Raw genomic sequence first — 26606 nt, 5'->3', positions numbered from 1 at the left:
TGTAGTGGGATGATTTATGTAATGTAAACGTAGCTGGAAAAGCATGTTGTATATAATAACATCAAGGATGGAGAAGGGACAGTATATGACAAGCCAACATGGACAGAGGTAAGACCCTGAAATTGAAGCAGGTTAATGAAATTCAGCTGTTATCAATTTTATTCTGTAAAACTCTACAATCTCTAATTTTAAAGAAATTCTTACTGCTGAAGAGATAGTGTTTTCATTAAACTGTGCTGTCTATGCAGTAGAAAGATCCAGAGCAGAAATACATTTGAAACTGGTGCTACATGACCTGAGAGAAGAGAAAAGGGCTGTGGCATTCACTTTTGCTCAAGAGGAGGGAAAACTACAATTACCAGAATGCACTGTGTTGAACTGGACCAATAAATGTTTTTGCTGGTGGACCTAATAAGAGCTAGACAGTTTTGACACAGGAAACAACATGGTGCCTGGATGGCAACAAAACAATCTTGTATTAGTTACAAGATGTTTCTGAAAACATTTTAGGCAGAATGGCAACAAAGCAACTGAATCTTCCTGTTCAGAAATTCTCAAATTATGGCTTAATGGCACACTAAAATATGTTTCTGAAGACATTTTAGGTAGGAAATAGGCAAAACAGCACCCATAGAAAGGGATGCTGGAAGCCAAAATCAAGGCAACATGGAGGGAAGTCAGTCTTCTCATAGAGGTGCAGAAAGGTGTGACCAAGAAAGACCTTCCTAAGAAGGACACCAAACTGTCCATACCAGTGATGTGAGACTGCCAAACAAAGACTGACACCACCTGAAGAGGTACACTAGAGAGGTAGAAGGCAGGAGAATTAAAAGGATGTTCCAGGAGTCCAGGAGGAAATCCAGGAGTACATCAAGAAGATAGCCCCAAGCAATGACTTGCTAGGTGAATGTCTCAGGCAGCATAAGACCAATGATGATGATGATGATGATGAAGAGGTGGAGCTGTCATGGAAGGACAAGCCGTTGCACGGCCTGTACCACCGACAGATAGCAGAAGTAGCTGGTATTGAGAAATCCTACCAATTGCTGGAAAAGGCCCGTCTGAGGGACAGCACAGAGTCAATGTTCATAGCGGCACAAGAAAAGGCACTCCAGACAGTCCAGCACATGACAATTTTTAAAATTATTTAGTAATTGATTTTACCTTTTATATCTTATCTTATCTTATCTATGTTATTGCTCTGTAAAGCACGTATGTATGAAATGTACTATACAAATGAAATGGCCTTACCTTAACAGCAGTGTGTAAGATGCAGGTAGGTACAGTGTTCATGGAGCGTCATAACCAAGTGGCTGGCATCGTGTACAGGGACATCTGTGTGGGCTACAAGTCCCTAGTTCAAAGTGGAAATAACAGGGCTAAGATCCTGTGGGACTTCCAGATCCGTACTGACAAACTGGTCACGGCTAACCAACCAGTCGTCACAGTGTTCGATAAGCAAGAAAAAGACAGTAGTATTAGGTGTAGCAATCCTGAGCGATAGCAATATCAGGAAAAAGGAACACAAGAAGCTCGAGAAATACCAAGGGTTGAAAGAGGAGTCAGAGAAAGTGTGGAAGGTGAAGGTACCAGTGGTACCAGCAGATTCTATTGCAGGTTTTTCTTCTGTTTTGTTTGTGCTGTTACTCTTTTTTTTGCTCAGATTCCCAGCCACAACAAACACAGTGAAGGGGAGGTGTCGTATATATAAAAATAACACTTTTTATCGATAGGTAAAATGTAGATATGTCCATGAATCTCCTTTTACCACTAAAACACTGTCAAGTTAAAAGATTCAAAGTGTTCAACAGTTCAAATCCGATACAGTTGGGACTCACGATACTCCATGTTTTCCTTCGAACCAAGTGCAGGAATTGGATCCTTCCCAGCGGAGGTGTAAATGCGGCAATGCAGCGATGCAGGGCAGCTACAGTTCGAACCGTGACATCCAGCGCGGGGATTTCCACACAGCCAGGCCCTGAAAGGTGAGTGTGCCTTGGGATCGCTGTGCTACCTCCAGTGTCCTTGGACAGGGAAACGGGACCCAGTCAAACTCAAAACAACAACTACACTGAACCAACTCACACCAAATGAGAGGATGTTTACACTTTCCTTTATCTGGTGGATTGCGAGCTTTGTATCAATGAAATCCAGCCTCAGCTTCGTCACGGCAGGAGGAGAGGAGGCGATCCATGTTCACTGGTCAGCGACATCTTTCTCAGCAACACCAGCAACAGCAGCTCCAACAACAGCAGCTCCAACAACAGCAGCTTCAACAACAGCAGCTCCAGCAACAGCAGTTGTGGACTGACAACTGGCGAATGACATCGCTGGTTGTTAAGCGGATACAGCTGATTTGTCTGCAGCATGTGCATTCATTTAACAGGTAGGTAGCACATGATAATAATAAAAAAAGAGTTCAGTTAGATGAAGTCCACAGCAACACACGATGAACATACACCCAAATGTCCCAGTATCACACTGAAAATCTTAATAAATCACAGCAAATCTACCTCCCGTAACCATGCATAATGTATGCTCTGTGCTTTATGACAATTCCAGGTCTAACAACTGAGATCTCAGTCAACAAGAGTGCAGTCCTAGAAACAGCTTTGATACTGCCAGGACCCTTAAGCTCCCAGGCCTTGGTAGAGGACCTGAGCTTGAAGGAAGAAACCGCACCACCCTGACATTTTCACTGGCCTCCATGCTGCTTTCTACTGTAAGTTAATTTGTTTTCTGGTCTGCTCATGTTGTTGAACATGACACAAAACTACAAAGAAACACACACACACACACACACACACACACACACACACACACACACACACACACTCAGAAGGCATACTTGTCTGCTGCAGAGCATTGTACATGACCCCAGTCTACTGGCAATGGGAAAGCAGTCCATTGCTTAGTTTTAGTGGTATGTCCCATGCTTAAAAAATCCACCTACATGTGCAAAGTTTTGGGGATAAAGAGTATTACTGTTGAATATTGGTGGATGTTATGTGTACGTGAGCAAGAATATACACCACATAAAGTGGTTAAAAAATCTGCATTCTTGTCCCTACATTGCATGATTCAAAGTCCCTTCTGTGAATATTTTGACAGAAATATATAATAAACAGCCTTGGCATAGAGTAAGAAATACCCTTTTCTTGCAGTGATGCTCTTAGGATGTTATTTTTTTTCTACTTTTATCTCTGCCCTGCTTTTTTGACTCCAAAATGTACACACCAGCCTGAGGTTAAAATAAATGAATAAATCTTTGTATAAACATACAGTCACAATCAACAGCAGCCCAATCACAGCAGCATCAGACAGACTCATCTATCTTTATCACGGCAGCATCACACTTGCAAGACTTAGCACACAGGTGTAGAGACACACACTTTTTTTCTCCTCCCTGCCCTTCCATCTTTCTGTCTTCATTCTCTCATTTTCCCCTCTTCTCCCGTCTGTTGCATAAGCTTCACATAAGGGGACAGTTCAGGGCTGATGGGACATTTATCAGACAGACCTACTTTATATTACGGTACAGATGAAAAGTGCATTGACCTCGGCTTATGTAATGCGATTTATTGAAAGAGCTGCGGGTTGTTTGACTAAAACAGACAGAGATCCTTTTTGTTGCAGTTGCAGGGGTGTTTATGCAGGGAAGTGTCAGTTAACAGTGTATTTGGCTGCAGTGTTTTTCAGTGTTAATTGTCTTGTCCTGAGCTCTACGTATTGGATTGGTATACTGTGTGTATGAGCAGGACTGTGATTGGCTGACTGTGCCCGTGGATGTAACCAGGGGAATATTGAAAGATGACACACTTGTGTTGCTTTAACTTCACTCAGAGGTGATTATAAGCGATGAAATCTGTGTGTGTTTGTTCTCATGAGCGCTATGCTATGTTTCTCACTGACATTTGACAGGGACAAGTGAGTCAGTGCTGCTGTCAAGACTTTAATTGGGCGCAGGCGCAAACACACACAAACACACACACACCCATCACACCTTCCTCTCTGAGCTTTTGATTATCACCTGGATTGCCACAGTTGAGCTGGTGCTGTGTATCAACAAAGCCCTATTTGTCACTGCATTGCACAGTGTACCGTCCTGAATTATAACAAAACTGTTATCACACTAACAAACACACACTGTGACCACACAGCAGCAAACTGGCAGCCAGCACTGCTGTAAGTGCTCTGCAGAGTGTTTAAAAGTCAGGTCACCGTGCACATGTTGATCCTCAGTGATCATCAATCGACATTCATCTTCTGTTGGAGAACTCGCAGATGGAGGCAAACATCCTGGTGAGTGTAGCTCCCATCATTTTAATGCTGTACAAACAGTCTGGATTTGGATCCATTTTGAAATGTCAATAAGCAAGAGAGAAATTTAGTCCAAGATGTTTATATAGGTCATTTGAATAATTAGTTCAGATGTGCATGAAGGGGTAACTACAATCAATAAAGTGTTTCATTCAAAACTGAAAAAAAATTGTTTTGTTTTTCTTCATGAAATCTGATGAAGTTTCTGGGAAATAATTAATAAATCAGTAACAATTATATAGAAAAGATGATTTTTTCCCTGACAGAAAACTTTGACTTAAGCTAAGCATTTATTAATTCATTATAAATGTACTATTGGAAACTTAATACTCTCTATATGTTGATTTTTTGTTGCCTTGTAGACAGATTTCTCACTCAATGCTCAGCTCAACTAAAATACTCTGTAGGTTAACAATTAATTGGTATTGACTGACTGCAAGATTACCACTTGAACACTATCTCTTTCCTACAATTAATACCAAATTACAGGGTTCTTTTTTAAACTGAATCAGAAATCAAAGGAAATTGTTGGAAAATTGTTCATAAATCATAGTCCCTTAAAGGTATACTATGCAGGAATTGTTGAGTACTGTTTGATGGCAGTATAGGCAGCAAAATCAAAAGCCAGTCCCAGATTCACAGTAATTGTATTTATATTTTCAGCACTATGTCTCTGGTTTTCCTAACTTCCTCTCAGATACATGCAGCTTACGGTCACTACCATTTAATAAAGTCCCGACTTCAACTGCACGCTGTACCCAGGAACATCCCAACCACGCTAAATAAGAAAAATGTAAGAAAATACAGGTAGAGGGCAGAGTCTCTGCGGAAAAATGGAGGTCAAAGTGGGTCATAAGTGATAATTGAGAAGGATTACTTTTGCTTGAGTCTATACATTGTTTTGTTGCATTTTCAAAAAAAAATATCTTGCATTGTATACATTTAAAGCAAAACATTACCAGAAAAGTGATATAACAGTAATTACTTAATGGCAGGTTATACAGTCTGTAAAAGTGTTTATTAACACATGTAAACTATTAAGAAAGCAAAAATCTTTCAAAATTAACAAGAATGATGATTTTTTTTAAAAGATATTATAATCAATTTATCAAGGTTGTTTGCATTTTTTGGATTCTTCAATCAGTGTGGAGGCATGACAGAAAAACACAATTTTCTTCACAAATTCAAGGTAACTGGTGAATAACTGACATACAAATGATAATTTGGGGGGTTAAATATTCCTTTGTATGCAAATAAAATGAAGCGTGCGGTATTTAAAGCGTGTGATCTCACATGCAGGAAAAAGAAGACGGATCAGCAGCAGCACTATATCTCAATAGACATACTGTTCTTTATTTCTTTAATCAAAAAAATATCAATATTAGCCAATACTTTTCTGCATACTTTCTCACAGCACAGTAATACATGTTCTTTGTACAGTCAATACATTCATTAGGAAGAAAAATTATGCAAGCCTATAATCACTCCAGTACAATCAAAAAACACAGTTCTGAAACACTGCCATGGAGAAAGGTAAAATACTGCCCAAAAAAGGTCATTGTGTAGAAAATCACAATCAGAAAAATACCAACAAAATAAGCCAGAAGCATCAGTTGTACATTCATGGATATATTGTTATAATACTGTGCTGTATGTAATTATTTTTATCAAGTATAAATACATATTCAATTTCATACATTACATGTCCTATGGCACAAACACTTTTTAAAGCTTCGCTCTGTCTACACGGACATTATGTACACACACTCGCACATACATACACACACACACTTGCACACACGCACTCTGTAGAGCTACACAGGAGAGAGACGGAGAGGAAACGGAGGAGGTGTGAGAGAGAAAATACAATTTCACCCTCTGATTGATTTATGTTTGGTTATCTTTTTAATATCTGGCTGAAGAAAATATAGATCTTGGGTATTTTTTTTCTCATAATAGCAAGTATTTCTTGGCATCACCCTCAAACACAGACACACACCCTCCCACCTGCTCCCAAGTGCCTCACGTGGAAGATGAAGAAGCACCTGCATGTGACACTCTTTCTAAGCCCCCCACTCATCCATTTGCTTTGGTTTCCCAGCATGCCTGCCTCATTCCCAGGGGGCCGTGGGACTGAGGCGCTGGTTCTCCCACAAATGTCACATTAACATCGCCCAAAACACTGGATGGGGTTAACACGTGAAACAAAATGTCATGGCAACATTGTTCTGGCATGAGCTCCTCAGGCTGATGCCCAAATAATTTTTTGTGATCTTTTTGATAATACTTGAATTATTAGGCTATATTGATTGAGTATTAAAGCACATATTTTAGTGCCTTTATGCTGAATGAATGTCTGGCTGAGGATGACTTTGATGGACTTGAAGTCAAGGAGTCAGTTGAGTGATTACTGGTTATCGACCTTCTGGCCGTTGATTTCCATCAAATAACGCTCGACATCCACCGGCTTCATCTCAAGGTCTCTAACCGCATGGATCCATTTTCTGATGAGAATGTGCTCAGTATGCACATGTAGCACAAAAGACTTCAAGGTAATCAGTTAACGAGCAAAAAGGACACTTGTGAAATTAACTTTGAGCAAGTGTGTCTGACATAGAGTGGGAGGAAAGAGGGATGAGTGGGAGGAGGGCAGAGTAAAGTGGCGATCGGGGCTCCCTTCATTCACATTGCAGTTTTGAAGAAAATCAATTTGTGAGGAACAAAGAAATGGGAATTGAGAGTGGAGGAGCGAATCACAAGTGGAAAAAGGGGGAATTTGGAGAAATAGGTTCACTCCAGTTGAAGTAATCTTTGATGGGAAAAGAAATTGGAAAGACAATCACATAAGCTAACAATTGGAAATGGCCCAAATACAGCAGTAAAAAAAAGTTTTTAATGCAGCTCTGAGTGGAAATTGAAGAGAATTTCACTTCCGTCTGTCTTTTTGGTCATAATTCATATTGGATCTAAGTTATTCACCAATTATATTGCTGTGATCTTTTACAGCACTTCAGTCAGGAACAATCTTGTTATAGATTTAACCATTTATTGCAACAAAATGAAATACCTCTATGCATGGTGCTGATGGCTCTGCTCATAAGATGGTGCCTGGACAAGACAAGCAGTCTGCTAAGCCAAACCCCCAATTCCCCCTGGGGATACAAGAGTTGGCCCCATGCAAGCCATTAAATACCATGTTGACCTTTGAGCCATGTTAGGACTCTGAATTAGAAAGTTGGAGGCAAATCTTTATAAGCAGCAGCAGCAGCAGCGGTGAGCATAGTAGGAATAAGGGAGAAGGAAGCCACTTTTAAATGGACCCCCTTGTTGTGAGAATAGGTTGCGATTGTTGTGTAACTGATTAAAAATGATGAGTCAATCAACACGCATACCCCGATGATTTCGAGAGACCGTGAGCCACCAGTTTCTGCCTCGCTTAGGCTTCCAGAGCCTCAGATTTTGTGGGCCACGGAGGACAGCTGGCTGTGGGTCCTCTGCTCGGGCCAAGCCAACAGCCTGGCCTCCCTCATCCCTCCTGGTTCTCTGCTGTGGTACCACAGACATGAACCAAAGATTAAACCAATTGAATCGTGTTTAACATAAAGATTGCTTATGCCTGTATACCAGTGTATTTTTTAATTTGTAGTTGTTATTCCTTAATTCACCAGAATGCAGGAAACAAAATCTAAAAGTTTTTCAGGGGGAGGACACCCAGACACCCCTGCTTTGGTTTTGTGGTTTTATCCTCCCTAATTTTGAGGTCTCACCATCAGAAAGTACACTGATCACTCGTACCGCTACAGGACTGTCTTGTTGAGTGGACCTGTCCCCACATCTCAGCAAGGACGCTGGTTTAACATTTAACCAGCGTCCTGACTTGAAAAATGGCCTAAACTATAAAACCCTGATTTTTAGTGTCTGACACTTTTTGTTTTGTTTTAACAGTTGCTATGGTGAGTGAAGGAGTAGCGACACACCAGTGGTTACCCCCTAAAGTGTCTCAGACGTTTGAGTGCTAAGAAAGAGTTTGGAGGGCATGACTTTATTGGCGATGACAGACACCCCTAACATTCATCAGATTTAAAGCCTTATCCATTAAAACAAGGCCTGATGTGTCTGATATCTCCAGGCAGGTATTAGAAGATATCTGCCCTTTGGCGCAGCTCCATTCTTGCAAGATAGATGAACACTGCTAATACCCCAAGGTGTCTGCAGAATGGATGTGCATTGATCTCAATGTGCTCTTTCTGTGGGCAATACTGAGCATAGCCTGTGCGTGCGTGCGTGCGTGCGTGCGTGCGTGCGTGCGTGCATGCGTGCGTGCGTGCGTGTGTGTGTTAATGTTTATGGTGTGTTATCGGGCAGGACTGTACGTGACTGTGTTTGGGTGTAAAATGTTACTGACTTGCTGTCAGCTGGCAGCAGAATGAGCAGAGCTGAAATGTGTCACCACGGCCCTGAGACCAAATTCACTGCTGCATCATGGGACAGAAAACCTCGGACGAGGCACAACAAACCGAAGGGAAGGACAACAGATTTTCTGTCCTCTCTATCTCTCTCTCTGTTTTCTCTCAGTCTCTCCAAAAGCTAAAGGGTTAAAGAGCTGTTCAGTTACATTCATTATATTCATCCAGATAATGGCTAACAGTAAGTCACCAAAGACCATTAATAGTTAATAGAGGACTATCTACTAATAGCAGAAATTTCCTCTTCCTAATATTGGAAATGTGATAACTAGATTAATGACATCTTGGATCTGACCCCAAGTCATATTTTTTGTCTTGTTTTTTTTTTGCCAAGCTACAGTAACAGTCAAGTCTACCATTAATAAATATTTCACCAACAATAAGCAGAGTCTATTCGTCCTACGACAACCTGTGGGCTAACTTCCATAGCTAACGCCGACTTGTAGGTGACCTGCGCTGCTAGGATGAACTCACACACACACAAGAAAAGTCTGGGAGGACTGTTTTTTTCCATAAAAGCCCAAAATTAACATGCCTTTGAGACTCCCCTGCATATTAAACTGAAAACAACAGCGCTGTGTTAACATTGCTTGAGAGACAGCCAGAACCGGCGGCGGCTCTGCCTGAGTGAATCACCCCTCGAGGTGAGATGTTCAGCGCCCAGACTTGATATCTCTGCTTTCAGGAAACGACTCCCAGCGGACAAAGGCGCAGCTGTTCAAAGCTCATCACCGTTGGCGGCAGTATGCAACAAAGAGCGTCCATAAAGAAATCAATGTCTCCGAGCGTTTCAAGCTTCACAAAGGATTCATCTAGTGTCAGTTTATTCTTTTGCGCTGTGGCTCAAAGTCAAGTGATAGATGGTGGTGTTATCCCTTTATCAGTCTGTGAGTCACTTAACAGTATTTTTTTTGCATGGAGGAGTCAACATCTATTTGATGCTGGTCGCTGCTTTGTGAATACTTTATTGAACATGAGAGGCCATTTTCTGTCACACACGCATCTGCTGTTTGCTTTTCCACCTTGCTAGCCGACTGCTTTGTTATCGCTCAAAGCTAGCTAAACTGTCCCCTCTGTGCTCACCGGGCGTGTTGACATTTTCAAGCCTCAAAGAGTCCCATGCGGGCAAAGCTGGTCACCAAGGAGACAATGCCTGAATATGTTCCCCAACAACTGAGAGGTGGGGGCGGCTGCTGGTGGCTGAGGACTCAAGAAGAAATACAGATGGGCTTCCCGTTTTTGTCATACTGGTACACCAACATCTTGATGCAGTGAGAGTTGGCTGGTGAGATCCAGGGGCTGCTTGTGATGGAAAAGTTGTGGCTGGCATAAAACGGCGGTGGCTGCTTCCGGCAGTGGACCAGGGCTCGCAGCACATTGGCCGCCATACCCCGGAAACGCTTGCTGATGAAGCAGTAGAGGAAGAAGTTGACCCCGGTGTTTAGCAACGCTAGCATGTTTGCCAGATCGGTGAGCATGTGGAGCAGTCGGCCCGCACCTTGTGAGGCTGGAGGAGGGGAGTAGAAGTGGTAGAGGATCATGAGTGTGCGTGGCGCCCACAACACGGCAAAGATGGAAGTGATGGCAAGGAGAATGGCGGTGGTTTTACCGGTGGAGTAACCTCGCAGGCGGAAACAGCTGCGGCGTCTGCGCAGCTTGCGAACTATGACAGCATTGAGGGAGAAGAAGACAGTGCAGGGGAGGAGGTAGACGGTGGCGCAGTGGGCCCAAACCAGGACGTGCTGGGCCACGGTTCTCCTGTTGCTCTCCCCTCCTCCTCCACCTCCACTGCCAACCCCAGGCAGGCTGTGCCACAGCTCAGGCCACCAGTAATAAGGAGCTGCCGAGAGCAAGCACCCAATATACACAGCAAATATCACCCTTCGTGTGCGGGCCGGGTAGGACACCGTGTGGTAGCGCAGCGGGTGACAAACAGCAATGTAACGGTCAATGGTTAGAGGAACGGTGATCCAGATGGAGGTGTGGATGGAGGAGAACTCCAGAACCTGCACTGCATTGTTTAGTGACGGCGGCAGCGGCGTGGCCAAAATAAAATCCTCCAATATGAAGTCGACAAAAACAATGAGGAGCAAGACCAGAATGTCAGCGGCTGCCAGAGCTAGGAGATAGTTGTAGGAGGACTTCTGACGACGCAGCACCAGCTGGGACAGGATGACCACTGTCAGGATGTTAGCTAGAGGGAGAAAGGAAGGGAAGAAGAAAGGGATGGGAAGGTGATAGAAAAATAGGAAAATGTTGGGGACGGAAAAAGTACAAGATTGGAGATGGAATGGGCACAAGTTGGGGTAGGGAGAGAAACAGAAAAATTGAGTGTTAGTGGGCAGGCAATTGAAAAGAGGCAACAAACAGTGCTGGATGAGGTACCTGAAAGCCATACTTGAGTAAAAGTACAGATATCTTACCAGAAAATGACTTTGGTACAAGCCACCAATAAGAATATTATTTGGGTTAAAGTCTTTAAGTATCCTATATGTACTGAACTCAAGTATTGAAAGTATTTTTTTTTATATTGAATGTAGTCACGTATTGAAAGTACAAGTAAAAGGCCGGTAATAAAAAAAACAAGCAGTCAGGATTTTAAGATTTTTAACATTTACTTCTTGGCAACAACCTTAAAAATGAAGCCTACATTACACTTCATAAAAAACAAGATCTTTCTTACAACTTGAGAGATTTAAAGAACAAAATCCAGTCTTTCTTTCCCCCCTTCCTTCCCTATTTTTGTCGTAAGTAATGAAGATGCTTAGGGGGAATGTAGTGGATCAAAAGTATACATTTTATTTCGGAAATGTAGTGAAGTAAAAGTGAAAGTTGACAGAAATATAAAGACTCAAGTATAGAACAGATATGTACGTACGTAAGATAAGCACTGTAACAATCCTAGGAACAAAAACATGTTTTCAGCACCATCAATAGCACCAAGAACACATGTTCTTTCAGTTCCATCCTACCATATGCAAAGAAAACCCAAATCTGTTATCACCCCCAGTCAGTATACCACGTTCAACCAGCTCTCCTACTGTGTAATCCCTCCTCTGTTTATTTCTCCCTTCCCTCTCCCTTCATCTACACCTGCTGTGTAATTCCAGCAGCACCTGCCTCTGCCTTTGGCCAAATTGTTATCTCTAATAAAGAGCAAAGCCACAACAAAAACAGGAGGGCAACATGCAGCACCACAACCATGGCAATCTGCTGAGTTCGGTACTGCTTACCACCCTGCCGATGGCAATTTAGCTCCTAAAACAAAGCACAAGGACGCCCCATCTCTCCCTGTCTGCCTCTCTTTTTCAATCTCCGCTCCATATCTCAGACATATACCATCACACCTTCTCCTCTGAGTTGCCAGATTAAATGTTTCTCTCGCCACCTTCTTGTTTATTTATTCTAACTCTGTCACTTTTGCTGCACTCATTTTTTGTTAAAAAGAACGTGGAAACAAAGGCCTGGATGTGATTTATCCCACTGCTGATTTTACCAAGGCATGACCTCTGTGCGCCAACATCAGGCAGAAGCAGCACAGCTCTCTGCCTCTCACGTGGAACTGCAGTTTGGTAATGTGTTGAACAGACTCATTACGTGTTGTCCTATTCTGTTCCCTGCTGTTCCCTGTGTTGCCACATGTGCTTATCATTCCCAGGTAATTCCCATCAACAGACAGTTGAGTTTACAGGATGTGAGCTCCCACAAATGTTAACTAAAGAGGAGACAGTGAACAAGACACTGGCTTTGCTTACACTCTGGTGTACTGTGACGTCTACTTTTTACACTTGATTTGTTGTCATTAATGGTTCAGAAAGAATGTAAATATTAAAAGTATGACACGTTTTTTGTAGCTCTCAATGTACAAACACAGAATAGACACTGCTGGGACCAAGTCTTTGTTTACCAAGTCACAACAAAGTTTTTGTACTCAAGTCTTAAACTTAATTCTTAAACAGGGTACACCCTGGAGAGATTGCCACACTGTCAAAGGGCTGATATTTCCACCAAAATTAGTGTGTGCATGTGGGTTTGCAATCACAGGTAAAGCCGCTAAATATTGGTGCCCAGCTGCATTCCCTCTGCCAGTGAACACACCGCTGGTGCACACCTGTATATCTGCCTTTTTAGCTTCATTCCCAGTGCACAAAAAACTCGCTAACACCCGCTAACATCTGGCTTTTTAATGCTATGGGAATGCGTACGATCAGCATTCACACCCGCGTCAAATGACTCTGCAGTAGTTGTTGTTTGTTTTGTTTTTGTGTCCTGCTACTTCACCAGTCTTATGTCCTCAACTTTAGGCAACAACCGCACGTAGTATGGTTCAGAAGAGCACACTACGTTGTTCATAACATAACTTCACTGAGTTTTGATTTCACGTGGATAACAAACAGTGGGTTAAAGTCTGGAATTCTTTTATGGTCTATAGTATTTGGAAAAGTCTATTAATTAAAGGAGACACTGGTGTGTTTGCATATTGCACAATAACAACATTCAATACATGTGTGAAGTGTAAAATTCAGAGGTGATCAATACTCCAAAGATTCATGTTTTTTTATACTGTTCAAGTTTATTTACCTAAACTAATAATCAAGTACACACAACTGTTTCTATTCTACTGTTCTGTTGCTAACCAAACCCATTTAATGAAACTTGCTGGTGCAGCGTGAAGACATGTCACATCTGTTTCCTTGGACGAAGATGCCTCTGACATTGATTTGTATTGCAGCATCACTGAGACATCAATGCATTTAGCAGCTGTCACTGTCCATACAGCGTCTGTGTGTGTGTGAGTTCTGTGGTCCTGTCCCCCTCTGCAGTAATAGATCTGGGATTGGATTAAATATGGCAGCTAGGAGTCTGGTACATCACACTTCACAGCCTCAGCCACTATCAGCTGATTACAAATTACAAAGCCGGCTCCAGCTAATGACTAAAGATGTCCTTGCCAGACCAGAGGATGTGCAGCACAACACACACACACACACACACACACACACACACACACACACACACACACACACATTAACACATGTCTGCACATGCACACAAATCATTAGGGATGCACCAATACATTAACGTACAATCTATCAATAAACATAAAATGAGACGTCAAAGCAGTTTACGAGTCTCGGCAAGCCAATACGTGTGTACACGTAGGACTGCTGGGTTGCACTGCACCCCCCACCATCACAGTCACCACCGCTGGTGCACCACACCAGCCTCTGCACAGGCAAGTTAAATTGCTTTCATGTCGAATCTTGGTCCACTGTGTTATTGATTCTTTGTTTTCAGCTGCAGGTCTCTTACTTTCTGTCTGTTTCTTCTTCTTTTCTGGTGGTCACTTTGGCCCATGATCATTAATCCAGAATACATTAAATTTTAGGTTAACCTTGGACTCAAGGATATGGGTCTTATGAGGATTTTTAATAACCTTCAGTGTAATAACTGCAGGTTCTTTTAGACTGATTTTGTATTTACAATTTGTCTCTTTTGGCTCAGCCCTGTGCACAGAAGAAATCCATCTAAATATGGATGTGGGGACATAATGTTGTAATTTTATCAAAGACATAATAATGTCACTGTGTTCCAGGACTGTGTACTTTACGTTATGTTTGTCAGTATCAAGGTGTTGAGTATAAATGATCAATTTGATCAAACCTTGGCAATAAAAAGAAGTTACATTGAAATTCCACTGACTTTAGGCTTTGCATCAAAGTCCAGCCTACTCTAACTGAAAAATCAACCACTTAGGTCAACCGTGGAAGCCGCTTAAACCCTTAACACACCAAGTCAAATGTCGGCTGTCTGTCAATGTTGGGTTGACGGTAAGCGTCCATGACCCTCATCGCTATGGTTTGTCCCATACCTTTGGCCCTTGCTAGTGCTCGTCAGCTTTTGATTCGCCGATTCAGTACGCTGAATCTTTCAATATTGGGTTGTGTTGTTAACGTGCTAACTGGTTAACAAGTTTTATGGCGGTCTTCCAGTTTCCCGTTTTGAATGATTATTGCAGATGACTGCCATCTGCTGGTATGGAGGGGTGCTTCTTCTCACACAGGTGCAGAACGTACATGCCTGTTGGTTGATCTGGTGTATTCATGTGCAACTTTTTGGCCACAGCGACGCAGCAAGGGGCTTTCGTCACCACTAGTTCTCTGATGTCAGTTTAGTGTGTCTGGGCCTTTAGAGAGAACCCCAGGAATGAGTCCTAAAATCCAAAAATTTGTTAGCACCTCTGGTTCCCCTGTCTCCAAGACAATAGATTTTTTTTAAGGGATTCTTGTTTATATGAAATACGATAGGACAGAGTCTTTTATTCTTAAATTTAACCGGAAATTTAAATGTTGTGTCGCTGTCTGACTTCCTGTCTGCACTGTGCTTAATTTGGCTGAATTGATACGAAGTGCTTCGACATCTGACAAAAATAGAAGCCTTGCCTATCTGATTTGCAAGGGTCCGGACTGCCGGAGCTGGGACAGGGTTGATTCGCAATACAGTGGAGACAGTGGAAGTAAACACATAAACAAGAGCGTAATCTATTTGCTCTGTCTGCCTCGGTGTATCGGAGCCAGACCGGACACGGATCTGGTGGAAAGTAGCCGTGACTTTCACAGAAAACAAAAGCTGCTTCAACCAGCACATCGCCAGTACCGCAGACGTGCGCAAAGGTGCAAGGCCCGTCCATTGCTTCCTGCAGCTTTAATTAAGCTCTCAGCTGCTCATAAACTTCCTGGTGAAGGTCAATTACAAACCTTGTACAATGCATCACACCCTAAATCAGTCGCCTCACTTCCTGTATTGTACCTTAGCCCGTCAGTTTTCTCACTTTCTCTGACCACATTGTGCTAAACAGAGAGGAGTGACATGAAATGGAAACAGTGAGGTGTAGACTGTCACTGGCTTGGTATTATTCTATTTGGGCTCCCCAGTGAGACGGGGCCTTCTACAGACAAACAAAAGGGATCTGTGGTGAACCTGACATTTCCATTTAGCTCTAGCCAGCCTGCACTGGATTGCCCATTCATTTCAATTGACTCTTGCTCCTTACATTGTCTGGGGGCCAGGGAGGGGAGGACAGATGAGTTGGAGAGCTGCACGCTTATGCATACACAGGACATAGACATGAGAACAACACGCAGACACATCTATGCATGCATAAAAAGACATGTGAATGTCATGCCTGTGGAGACACATGCAAAATGCCTCCTAGTTTTTTTTAAAGGGATAAATAAGAGTCTCCTGCTGAGAGGGGAGTAGAATGACCTGCAGGACAGATAATGGGATGGTGTTTGTTTGTCGTCTGTCTACATTTGCTTATGTGTGTGTTTGCATGGGTGACCCCTTCTGTCTGTTTGTGTGGTAGTGCTTTTGTGCCTGCACTCCCCCTGCTGCTCCTCTAATATGATGGGGGACAGGGCCATTGACATCATTTAGTGGGAAAAGAGACAGCACAGCGTGCTCCCCGAGGTGTGCAACGAGGCTGACTCATCCCACCACTAAAGGGACGTGTTCAGATGGGCTGTCGAAAAACGATGCTGCGCATCTTAACCCCTCAAAACTGGTGGCAAAACATGAGATTCTGCACACAATCTTTAGGCTTTCTCATGGACCCCATTTTACAAAGACAGAACATTATAAAAAGGAAATTAGCCACCCAAAAAGTGCAATTAAGCTTTTTTTGTCATTTGTCGAGAAAATTGAGGTTTAGCTTTGACGGCTTATCCTGAGGCTAATAGGACAAGATGAGTGTTGAAGAGAGGGATGAGGGAATGGATGGAAGGTGAAGGAAAGTGTGGTCTAAGGAAGGTCACAGATAGTTAAAAAAGAGAGCGTGTTACTGAGAGGGAATGGAGGGGAGAATTAGATGGAAAGACAGAATGAGACAGAGGTGTAGAGGAGAGACAGTGGGAGGAGAGGAAGAGAAGCGACAGACAGAGGGGGAGGGGGGAATCAAAGCTTGCTTCAAAGGTCACAAGCACTTTGTTCCTGATGACAACCATTTCCCTTTTGTCTTCTCTAAGTGTCACACTGGACATAAAGCAGGGTGATTCCTTAATTTCCCCAAACGAAAACCAGGAGCACATCTCTGCTGCAAAGCCACACAAAACATACATTAAAAATAAAATGATGATTTTACTGTCATGTTTTAAAATGGCTTAAAATGAGGAGAAAACCCCCGATGTTATGAAGTGAAAGTGCTTTGGAAATCAATCTTGAAATGCCATGCAAATGTAATATCAGCTAAGTTGCCAGATGTTGGCATTGTTCATTTAATGCTACAGTGAATACATTTAAACATTGTATACATATCAAATCAACATTTCTAGACTACAGGGCTCTGCAGCTTGGCAAACAAAAAAACAGAATTGGTTGCGTTTTAGTGAGTCATTGCCGTGTTTCCAGGGTTAGGGTTAGGCTCCAGATGAGGGTATTTAGTAGGTGAGAACTACATTGGGATTGGGATCCTGACATAAATCTTGCGGGAGCAAGCAGTTTTAATATTTGTCAATGTAAGAATATTAGCTTAGTGAATTCTAGAGAAAAGTAAGTAAGTAAGTATTATTTAAACCATGCATCTCTATTTAAGTTAATTTTGTTATTACAGTCAGATAGATCTGCAAACTAAGTACTGTTTTTGTCAGTAAGTATCCGCTGCCTTTGTTTAAGCAACAATGGTTGCACTGCCATGCCATGTGCCATTGTTCTGTTATTTATGTATATAATGTTTGTACTCCATACAATGTGATATTGTCTTGAACTAAATAAATACATGAAAATAAAATAAATAACTGATGACCAAAAAAAGGGGAAAATTTTTTTTAAAAAGCGGGTCCTGCGATTTGTTGCCTCAAGTGGCCATTCAAGGAACTGCAGTTTTTGGCAGAAATGCCAAAAAAATGCAGTTCACTGACTGGCCACTGGCTGGCTCCAGAAGCAAGTCAACCCACAGAGATCCCTATTTTAAAACATCTAACTTTACAGCAGAAATAAACATGTTTACAGCCTGTTAACATTTTCAGTTTATGCCTGATTACATTTTAATAAGGCCCAAAGTTATGCATGATTTAAGGGCGTGGCCGCTTAAGTGACAGGTTGTCTGTGAGGCGTCTGCACAGTCTGTGAGTCAGATCCACCCCAGCTTCACCCTCTTGTCCAAATATGGTCACTTCTAACTCCAAAAAACCAAGGTAGCCAAAGCTGAAATGCTGAACTCCAGGATTCAAAACAACAGTCCACAAACCAGTGGGTGACGTCACTGTAGCTCTGTCCATTATCTATACACTATACATATGGTGAAAACATGATCTTTTCATAACAATTTGGTTGCTTTGCTGAAACATAACCACATGTAGCATCATTGTATCCTAAATTTAAAATGTGTTTTCTGCGTTTTGCAGAAACATACAATACCAACATTTTTTCCTGGCGATTTTGTTGGATGATATCAACCCAATACATTTCATCATGAGCATAAGCCTGAAGTGTATGATCGGAGAGGTAATGAGGAAGGGTAAGGGAAGCTCATAAGCAAAAGAAAGATGCAATAAAGATGATAGAGCATGAGATATATATTGAAACAAGATATTTAAGGTTAATGAGCATATTAAGAGCGAGAGAGAGGCCCTGGTTGCTACTAATGATATTGATGCTGCTGCAGTGCTCTGCTGCTGCTCACCTCTAACAGCCATTCATCTCAAAGACAGGCCACAGTGAGTCAAAGTTTGGTAGAGATGACTGTCCTTACATCAGGGCGAAACACTGCTGCCAGTGATGAGACACTGCAGGGTAACAGCTCATCATGTTTAAAAGGTATATAAACAATACTTACAATTATAATGTGCTCTGGGATCTTCTCCAAATGTTTTTTATGAGGTTTTTAAGCTCAGATAAAAACGGTGAGAGTTATTTGGAAAGAGATAGAGGGAAGAGAATTAAAAGCAGAGCGGAAGAAGGGTAAATGGATAGAAGATGAGGAGGAAAATGAAACATTAAGACGACATCCAGATCACAGCACTATAATTATCCTCAGACTGATGTATCGCTGTGGTCCAAAAAAATGCCAAACGGCACGCAGGGGATTTGCAGTGTTTTCAGCAGCGACAACTGTTGTCAGCTAGTCAAACAAAGTCAGCGCTGTCACTGCATCAACAACATCTCTGATTTATTGCCTCGAACAACAGCTCCCTCCTCTCTTGCCTCCTCTGTCCTCCCGCGTCCTCTCTGGCTCATGTCCCCCATGACAAGCTGACACCACTTCTCTCCCTCCCTTCCTCAGACTGGACAGAAACCAGATCAAAAATCTCTTCCCCTTGATTCACTGAATTTTCACTATCTTTTCACGGCTTTCACATCCTCTCCTTTTTGTCAAGTTTACACCACCTAACCTCAAACTCCACTTTCAGAGTGATACTATCTATTAACAAGCCACCATACCGCCCTGTGCTCTCTCACTGGTGCAGATTGACAGATCAATAAGTCCAAACTGAAAACCGCTGGGGCTTGCCTCTTCGTTAAGTAGCGGCTGACACCTGGCCTACACCATGACGTGGAACAGAGGGCTGTTAGCACTGAACATCCTCGACCTTTTCCCCTTCTGGTGTGCAGATAAGTGGGAGTGGGAGGGGATGTTTTTCAGCTCTCACATGCGCCAGTCACACCGCTGACTGTCGAACAGCCACACAAACTGTGAGATGCTCCAAAGAACAAGGAAGGAATGCAACAACATATAATGAAGTACGTGAGTTAATGCACGTTCGCGCACACATGTGGAGGAGGGGCACGTCCACATGTATCTCCAGACTATACAACCACTTGTTGGCATGTTTTTAATGGTACACACTTACATGATGTCATGACACCTGAGCTAGTTTTATTTTCTGGTTGCAAGTACTCAAAAAGTCAATAAACATTTATTTATTTATTATATTATTATTAATATTATAATATTTATTTATTTGGCTAAATGTATACAAATATTTTGGGTTTTTTTCCAACTCCATTTTTAAATTCACAAAATATCTCCATACACACTAGAATGCAAAAATGACTCCAAACACGGACTCCACAGTCTATCATCATCACAAAGGTAGTAAAGTATATGGACAATGTTGCCTTTTTCAAAATACTGACGGGATATGTCATCACAGTTTATTCCCTCTTTGATATAAAGACTAAAGAGCTCTTTCACAGATACAGGTGATGCTCTGGACATAAAAAAGTTTCCCTCCACTTCTCTGATAACAGGCCCACTCTCAAAATCCTACCCATTGCTGGTTTGACTGGGACTGATTCAAAACTGTAGTTTCTGGCAGAATTTAAGCCATAGGCGCTGGGTGGCACAAATAACAATGGGTGCAGCAAACGCCTCCGTTTATCCATAAAGTGGAGTAGCAATACCAAGTTTAAGTGTAAAGAAGTCATTAGAATATGAATATGAATATTTCTTTATCGTCATTGCACAAGTAAAACGAAATTGAAATGCAATCCCCACAGTGCCTCTTCAGGCAATACACAGGTATCAGCAGTGATCTTGAGTTAACAACGCCTGTGCCGGAGGCATTTAAGATGTATGCGCACAGGTAAAAAGTCTATGAACACCGTCATAAAGAACTCAGTGTGTAGAGAAAAAAAACACCAGCGCATGACAGCAGCTGTCTGAGCCCGGATATACAGAGTAACTTCACACACAGAATCACACAGAATCACTTCATTCATCAGCTTCAACAACCTGTACAGTACTAGTTGAGCGCTGTGAGACATACTGTACTGTACAAAGACCAGGCCTCACTTCCGTAATCCCAGCATGTCAAAGACTGAGGCAAAGCGCAGAGTCCTTCATTGTGCTGTTTGCTATGCCAGCACACGTCTGCTCTGTCTTGAGCAGTGTGGTGTGGAGAGAAAGAAAGAGGGAGAGCGAGTTAGCGATTAATTAAAAATGTGGCAATTCGTCTCGGCTCCGTCATCTGTAGCTCCCCCACTCAAGGCTCAGAGGTGCTACTTCACTGGCTCTGCCGCTATTCATCTATTTCTCTTAACTCCACTCTTTCTAGTCTGGGTGTCCTTGTCTTCATATTCTCTATCCTGTTCATCCTGAGCTTTCGGTTCATCATTTCGCTAGGACACGGCGTAATCAATTCCCACCACTTGACTTGCGTAATCCCTTTTCTCATCACCTTCCTTCGTCTTTTTCATCATCTGTGCTCTCGATGTGACCCACAACTCTGTCTGCAGCTTAAAGGTCAAAATCTGTGAGAAACATCATGATGATGTCTCCCTCAAGCCCTGTTGCTGTTTTAACTAATAAAGCACTGGCTGGTAATAACAGCCTCAAATCCATCTGGAGTGTTAAATACCTGTGGGTCTGTAGGTCACGCTGCTACTACTCACACATGCAGCGCTCATGAAACATTCATCATTAAGCTTGAGTGGAACGAGCTGTGTCATAATGATTGAATAAGTCGAACTCGGCTGCCGCAAAGTATCAGCCCACCGCACTCAACTCTGCCATTAATTCAGACAACTATTGTAAGATTGCATTACACTCTTGGGTTATTGTTACTTAGTGATTAAACAAACAGCTTCAATCACATTTGTAAAGACGACTCAGCAGCAGAATCAAATAAAACTTCCCGGGAGGAGAAACTTGAAATGACAGCAGAGAGAATTGCTTGCACAAGACTTGATTTGTCGTCCAGGAGAAATAATTAGGTGAGATTTGATCAGAAAGGCAGAATTTTACTTTTACAAGGCTGCAAAATCTTGTGGAGCAGCTGCAGTCTTGGTGTATGGGAGCTTTTCGCTTTGCATTGCAGATTTGTTTTGAACCAGAGCAGCTTTGACTGTTGATAACATCTCACTCTCAGTCTTTATTGGGGAAAAGGGGTTGTGGAGCTGAAGAAGATATGTTAATCTTATAAATAAGACATGAAAAGTCACTGATTGTAGTCATAAGAATCATGGTTAATTAGTAAAACAATGGAGTATGATCCTAACGACCTCTGATAATACACACTTTTTCTCTTTCATCTGACCTCCATGTTTTATGTCTCATTCTCATACACACACGGATATACATGCACACATCGCTTTGCTCTCCTGTGTGAGACTAGGTCAGTGTTCATAGATCACGCAGTGGGAGTGAGGCAGTAAATGGGTCTGACACTGACTGTGAATGGACTAATCAGTCAATGGTGATCAGTCAATGGTAAAGACGCAACAAGGAAGTGTCATCAATTCAGGCCATTGAGAGGAGCCATGTACCACACACTTGTCCCTGAGGTCAAACCTTAGTCATCACTGGCACAATCTGTCATGCACACATTCATCTCAAAATTAACAAAAAAAAGGTGCAGTTTCAAAGGGTTAATAGTCAGATTTAATGACGCTCTGCACATACAGTTGCTGTTTTTACTCTTTAAATATTTCCAAGAAAACAAATGCACAAAACAAACTCCGAACAGCAGGGCACGAGCGGGGACAAATGCATACAAAGTACGTATGCATGCACAAGTGATTACCACAAGGTCAGAATGACAAATCAACAGTGTGTGTGCGTGCATGCAAAGAGTGACACACAGGAGCAGCTGTGCACGACACACACTCACTCAAACCTGCAGACAACTGCACAACAAATCAAGATGCAAAGCATGACTCCTGCAAAGCACAGATGAGCAAATTCACACAGAATGAGACATGCACAAGACTAGACACACACACATGTAAAACACATACTCATGTCTTACCCGGCAGGCCGAGACAGAGCAGGACGCTGTAGTAGATGACAGGCAGTGGTCCGAGAGGGCATCCCTGGGCAAACTCAGAGGGATGCTGCCCTGGGCTCCAGGTGCTCCCATTTGGGGCAAAAACAGGGAAGATGTGGCTGTGCTCCATGGCCTCTTCCTCGTCCTCTTCCTCAGCTAAGCTCAGTGTCAAGAAGCCTAGCTGCACGAGCAAACCGCCTGGTCGCCGGTACGGGAGAGAGGGTGCTCTGTCCTTGGGTGCCAATCAGCATGAGTGTATGCACGCGAGTTTGCACGAGGCGGCAAGGTTGAGTGCGTGAGAAGAAGGAGGGAGAAATGATGGTGGTGGTGGAGAGGGAGACAACAGACGGGGAGATGCCAGAGATGATATGTGTTAGTAGGTGATGGAGAGGAAGGAGGCGAGAGGTGAGTGTGAAGGTAGAAGTGGAGAGGGGAGGATGCTGCCTGAGTGTGTGAGCGAGGGGGAATGAGAACGAGTCGAGAGAGCAGCGGGAGGAGGAGGAGGAGCAGGAGGAAAGAGGAGGAGGGGAGAGGGAGGGGGAGAAGGAAGGAGGAAGGAAGGTAGATGGAGACTGAGGGCATGCTAGAGAGCAGAAAGTGAGGAAGAGAGACGGAGGCAGCAGGGACGCTCAGTGAGGGAAGGGGGCTCCTGTTTGAGGACAGCAAAGAGACAATAAAACTGACGAGGATGTGACAAAGATAAATGGAGGGTTAAGTCGACTGTGGAAAAGGATGGAGTGTGTTTGTCCTTGTCATATTGTCAATGTGTCTCTTTACTGCACATCTCTTTAACCTCAGTAACTTTGCTTTTGACCATTTATCCACAAATGAATGCACAAACATGAACCCACAAGCCTATTTGCATATGGCAAACGTTACATACAGAATAACAGTATAAATTCATGTGATTGTGTGTAGGTGTGTGTGTGGGGGGAGTGGGGGTTGGGGCTGGCTGCTCAATCTAATTTGTCATGCAGTGTGAACTGTTTGAATCTCCAGTTAAAATGTGCTAATGAGCAGAAGGCTGACACTGAAAAACACAAGTTCCTTCTTGAGAAACACTCCAGTTTCTGGTTTATCAGCACTGCAACCGACAGTTATGTTCCCTACAGATGAATCTAGCCATTTTCACAATACATCCCTTAGCTGTTTAGTCAAAATCCTTTCTGTTTGTATGAAATAAATTCCCAGACCATTATGAGCACAAGCATAACTGATGCAAATCAATTTAATGAACTTTTCTCCAATATGATATGTTCATTCCCCAAACAACCGTCAGCTACAGTACATTGCTTTCAACAGCATAACGAAGGAAATATAGCTGAAATCGTTTGGGGAATACACAATACAATGCTGGAGAGGAGTTGCAGGACCTATTCATTAATTTGCTCTTGATAGTCTGCAGAGTGAAACAAAATTATTACAAAGCAAAGACTCAAAATTGCTTGTTTAGTTTTTCCAATGGTCAAAAGAAAAAAAAAACAAAAAACAGTTTTCAACTTCTAACAATACCATCGAGTCCAGAGGTGGAATGTAATTATGTGCATAAACTGTGCCCAAGGAAAGTTCATGAGTCAGTCAGTACGATTACATGATGATAAAAAAAGTTTAATTTTTGTGTTAGTTTGACTAAAATGGACTTTTAAAATACATGTTAACACGTTAGCCCAACTGAAATCGTACTGAATCGAATTTCTCGAAGTTGGACTAACACACCTAGATAATGCAGTTGGGGGGCAATTTACTGTTTTGTATATACACCTCAACTGGACCTGAACTGGCCTAGGCATTCCACATGTGCTCCAAAATCCCTGTGTCAGGCTTTGACCCGAAAGTCGAACAGCATAAATTCATAGAAGAAAGCTGGGAGAAAAAAAAGAAGGGAAGAAAACAAAACAAGTGTAGAGTTGGTATGAAATGTACAGTTACCACTCTTGCAAGAGATGCAAAGGGTACTGGCTGACCATGTGCCTTGTAGCAACCCTAAAACGTATGTAAACGTATGTAAACGTATGTACGTAATGTGAAAAAGGGCAGTGTGTCAGTCCTCTCTTTGACACACAACAAACCCCCCACCCCACCCGACCACGTCCATCGTTTTAGGAGTTGCTACATGTGCAGAAAGTAGGCATCACAGCAGCTTTGGCATGAGTACAGTGAAACATCATGTCCATTTAGAAAGCTGTCAGCTGTATTTCTGCTTTCTCTCTGTGCCTTTTCAGCACAATCACGGCCTACACCATCCCTCCACAGGTCTGAGGTAACAACCACGCTATTCTCTGCCCTGCTGTCTCAGTGAGATACAGTATATCATTTAAAAGGTAGCGCATGTGGCTGCGACAAGGACCCGAGGGCAGACGAGATTAAAGAGTTTTACACAAAGAAAGAGACGAAAAGAGGTTTTTGTGGATGAAAAACTCATGAGTCACAAAGCAGGGGATCACAAAAGAGGATCAGCACCATCTTAAAACCTGCTTGGAGCTTCAATTACGGCATCTTGAGCCCCCTCCATACTTCATATGGAGGACACTGTATGAAAGGAAGAATTAATTACAGAAACAGCCCAATAATGTCTGACCTGTTTCTGCTGAATGCCCCCTGAGTCAGATGCAGGAAAGTGAAGGAACAGCATGAAGGAGTGAGAATAGGGAGAAGAGTATGAAGGAGCAATCACGTGCTCTTAATTCTTTTCTCCAACATGTGAACAAAGAGCTGCAGGGGACATGGGGAGGGCAGCACCACGATTAAGTGTTAAATAAAATATGGCCGGCTGACGTGAATTGATCACGGAGAAATGTGGGACAGGGGAAGGTGATTCTTCAAGAGTAGCTAGTGTAGCTGTGAAAGACCCCCAAAGGGGTAGCGTGTGCCTGCTCTCCAGTACTTAATACAACATCATCATTGGTCCTTGTCACACAAACTCAATTACATGCAATCTTCTAGCGCTTTGATATAGGCAAGATTGTGTTGTGTGTGGGTTGTGGTTTGTTGCTGAATTCAAAACAGGACAACAGATACTGTACATGTGTGAGGGTATTTTTGATGTTCAACTTTAATATGGCCTTATAAACCAGGGCAGGTGGTGGTTATGTATTGTTGTTTATGCAGTGTGATCGCAACTGACCTCCTTACTTTTGGTAATATACAACGGTAATATATGTGAAAGAGACTAGTGGTAGGAAAGGTCTGTGCAGGTCATTAGTGTGTCTGTGTGTTATTAACCCATTACATCATCATTACACATATTGTCTGGGGACCTCGAACTGTCACATCCTCATCGAACTGAACAATCACACGCGGACACACACAAACGTGCAAAACCAAACTCATGTTATTGCCTCAAACGCCACAGAGATGTTTGTCATTCTGTTTGTTGACATTTATGGTTAGTTACTAAGCAGGGCAAAGCTGGTCCATGTGGTTTATGGTGTGTGATGCTTGCATATCAGAGTCATTGAGTATCTGGATGTAACACTGTAAAAATGACCACAAATAAAGGCTGATTTATAGTTGTGCATTGGCTCTACGCAGCGCCTATGCAGTAAAATATCAGACTGTATAAATAATGGATATGGCTACTGTGACATCAGCTATTAGTAAATGGATGAACCTGCACTTGTATAACACTTGTCTAGTCATTTTTGACCATTCAAAGCACTTTCACACTTCAGATTCACCCTTTCACACACATTCATACACTAGTTGCCAAGGGTACCGTACACATGCCAGCTGATATTCAGTCTTCTACCATTCATATGCACTCACACATCAATGGAACAGTTATCAGGCGCAATTTGGGGGTCAGTATCTTGCCCAAGGATACTTCAATTTGTTGACCAGAGGATCAGGGGATTGTACCGCCATCCTTCTCTTTAGAGGACAACCCCCTCTACCTCTGTTCTGAAGCCTAGAATTGGCATTTTAGCCATTGCTAAAGGGCCAGAGGTGACCATATTTGGTTGAGAGGTTGGAGCTGTGGAGCAGCAAGGGGTTGATCTAACTATCAGCAGTAAGGCATTTAAACATGGGGGTCTATGGGGAACCCACCCTCAAG

At 42.6% G+C, this 26606-nt stretch overlaps 1 protein-coding gene and 1 pseudogene across 2 annotated transcripts in view; one reads left to right on the top strand and one right to left on the bottom strand.

The window, feature by feature from the left end:
- The first annotated feature begins 640 nt into the window (after positions 1-640).
- On the top strand, positions 641-2325 carry LOC148186482 (uncharacterized; annotated as a pseudogene).
- Positions 2326-5558: 3233 nt separating this feature from the next.
- gpr139 (G protein-coupled receptor 139) overlaps positions 5559-26606 on the bottom strand; it is a 69727-nt gene continuing 48679 nt past the window's right edge. Inside the window, exons 1-2 of one of the 2 annotated variants that reach the window (XM_042505779.2) lie at positions 22535-23376; positions 5559-10980 (exon numbers count right to left, since the gene is read on the bottom strand). In XM_042505779.2, the coding sequence (XP_042361713.1) occupies positions 9995-10980; positions 22535-22682 (1134 nt within the window). In that variant the 5' untranslated portion in view covers positions 22683-23376 and the 3' untranslated portion in view covers positions 5559-9994. Of the gene's footprint in view, positions 10981-22534; positions 23377-26606 lie in introns of those variants that run through there. The other variant, XM_088091118.1, reaches the window with a different exon arrangement.

This window comes from Plectropomus leopardus, chromosome 18 (assembly GCF_026936395.1).
Source record: "Plectropomus leopardus strain MGB_pleo_1.0 chromosome 18, ASM2693639v1, whole genome shotgun sequence".
Classification (NCBI taxonomy): Eukaryota; Metazoa; Chordata; class Actinopteri; order Perciformes; family Serranidae; genus Plectropomus; species Plectropomus leopardus.
This window is presented reverse-complemented; position numbering and strand designations above follow the sequence as displayed.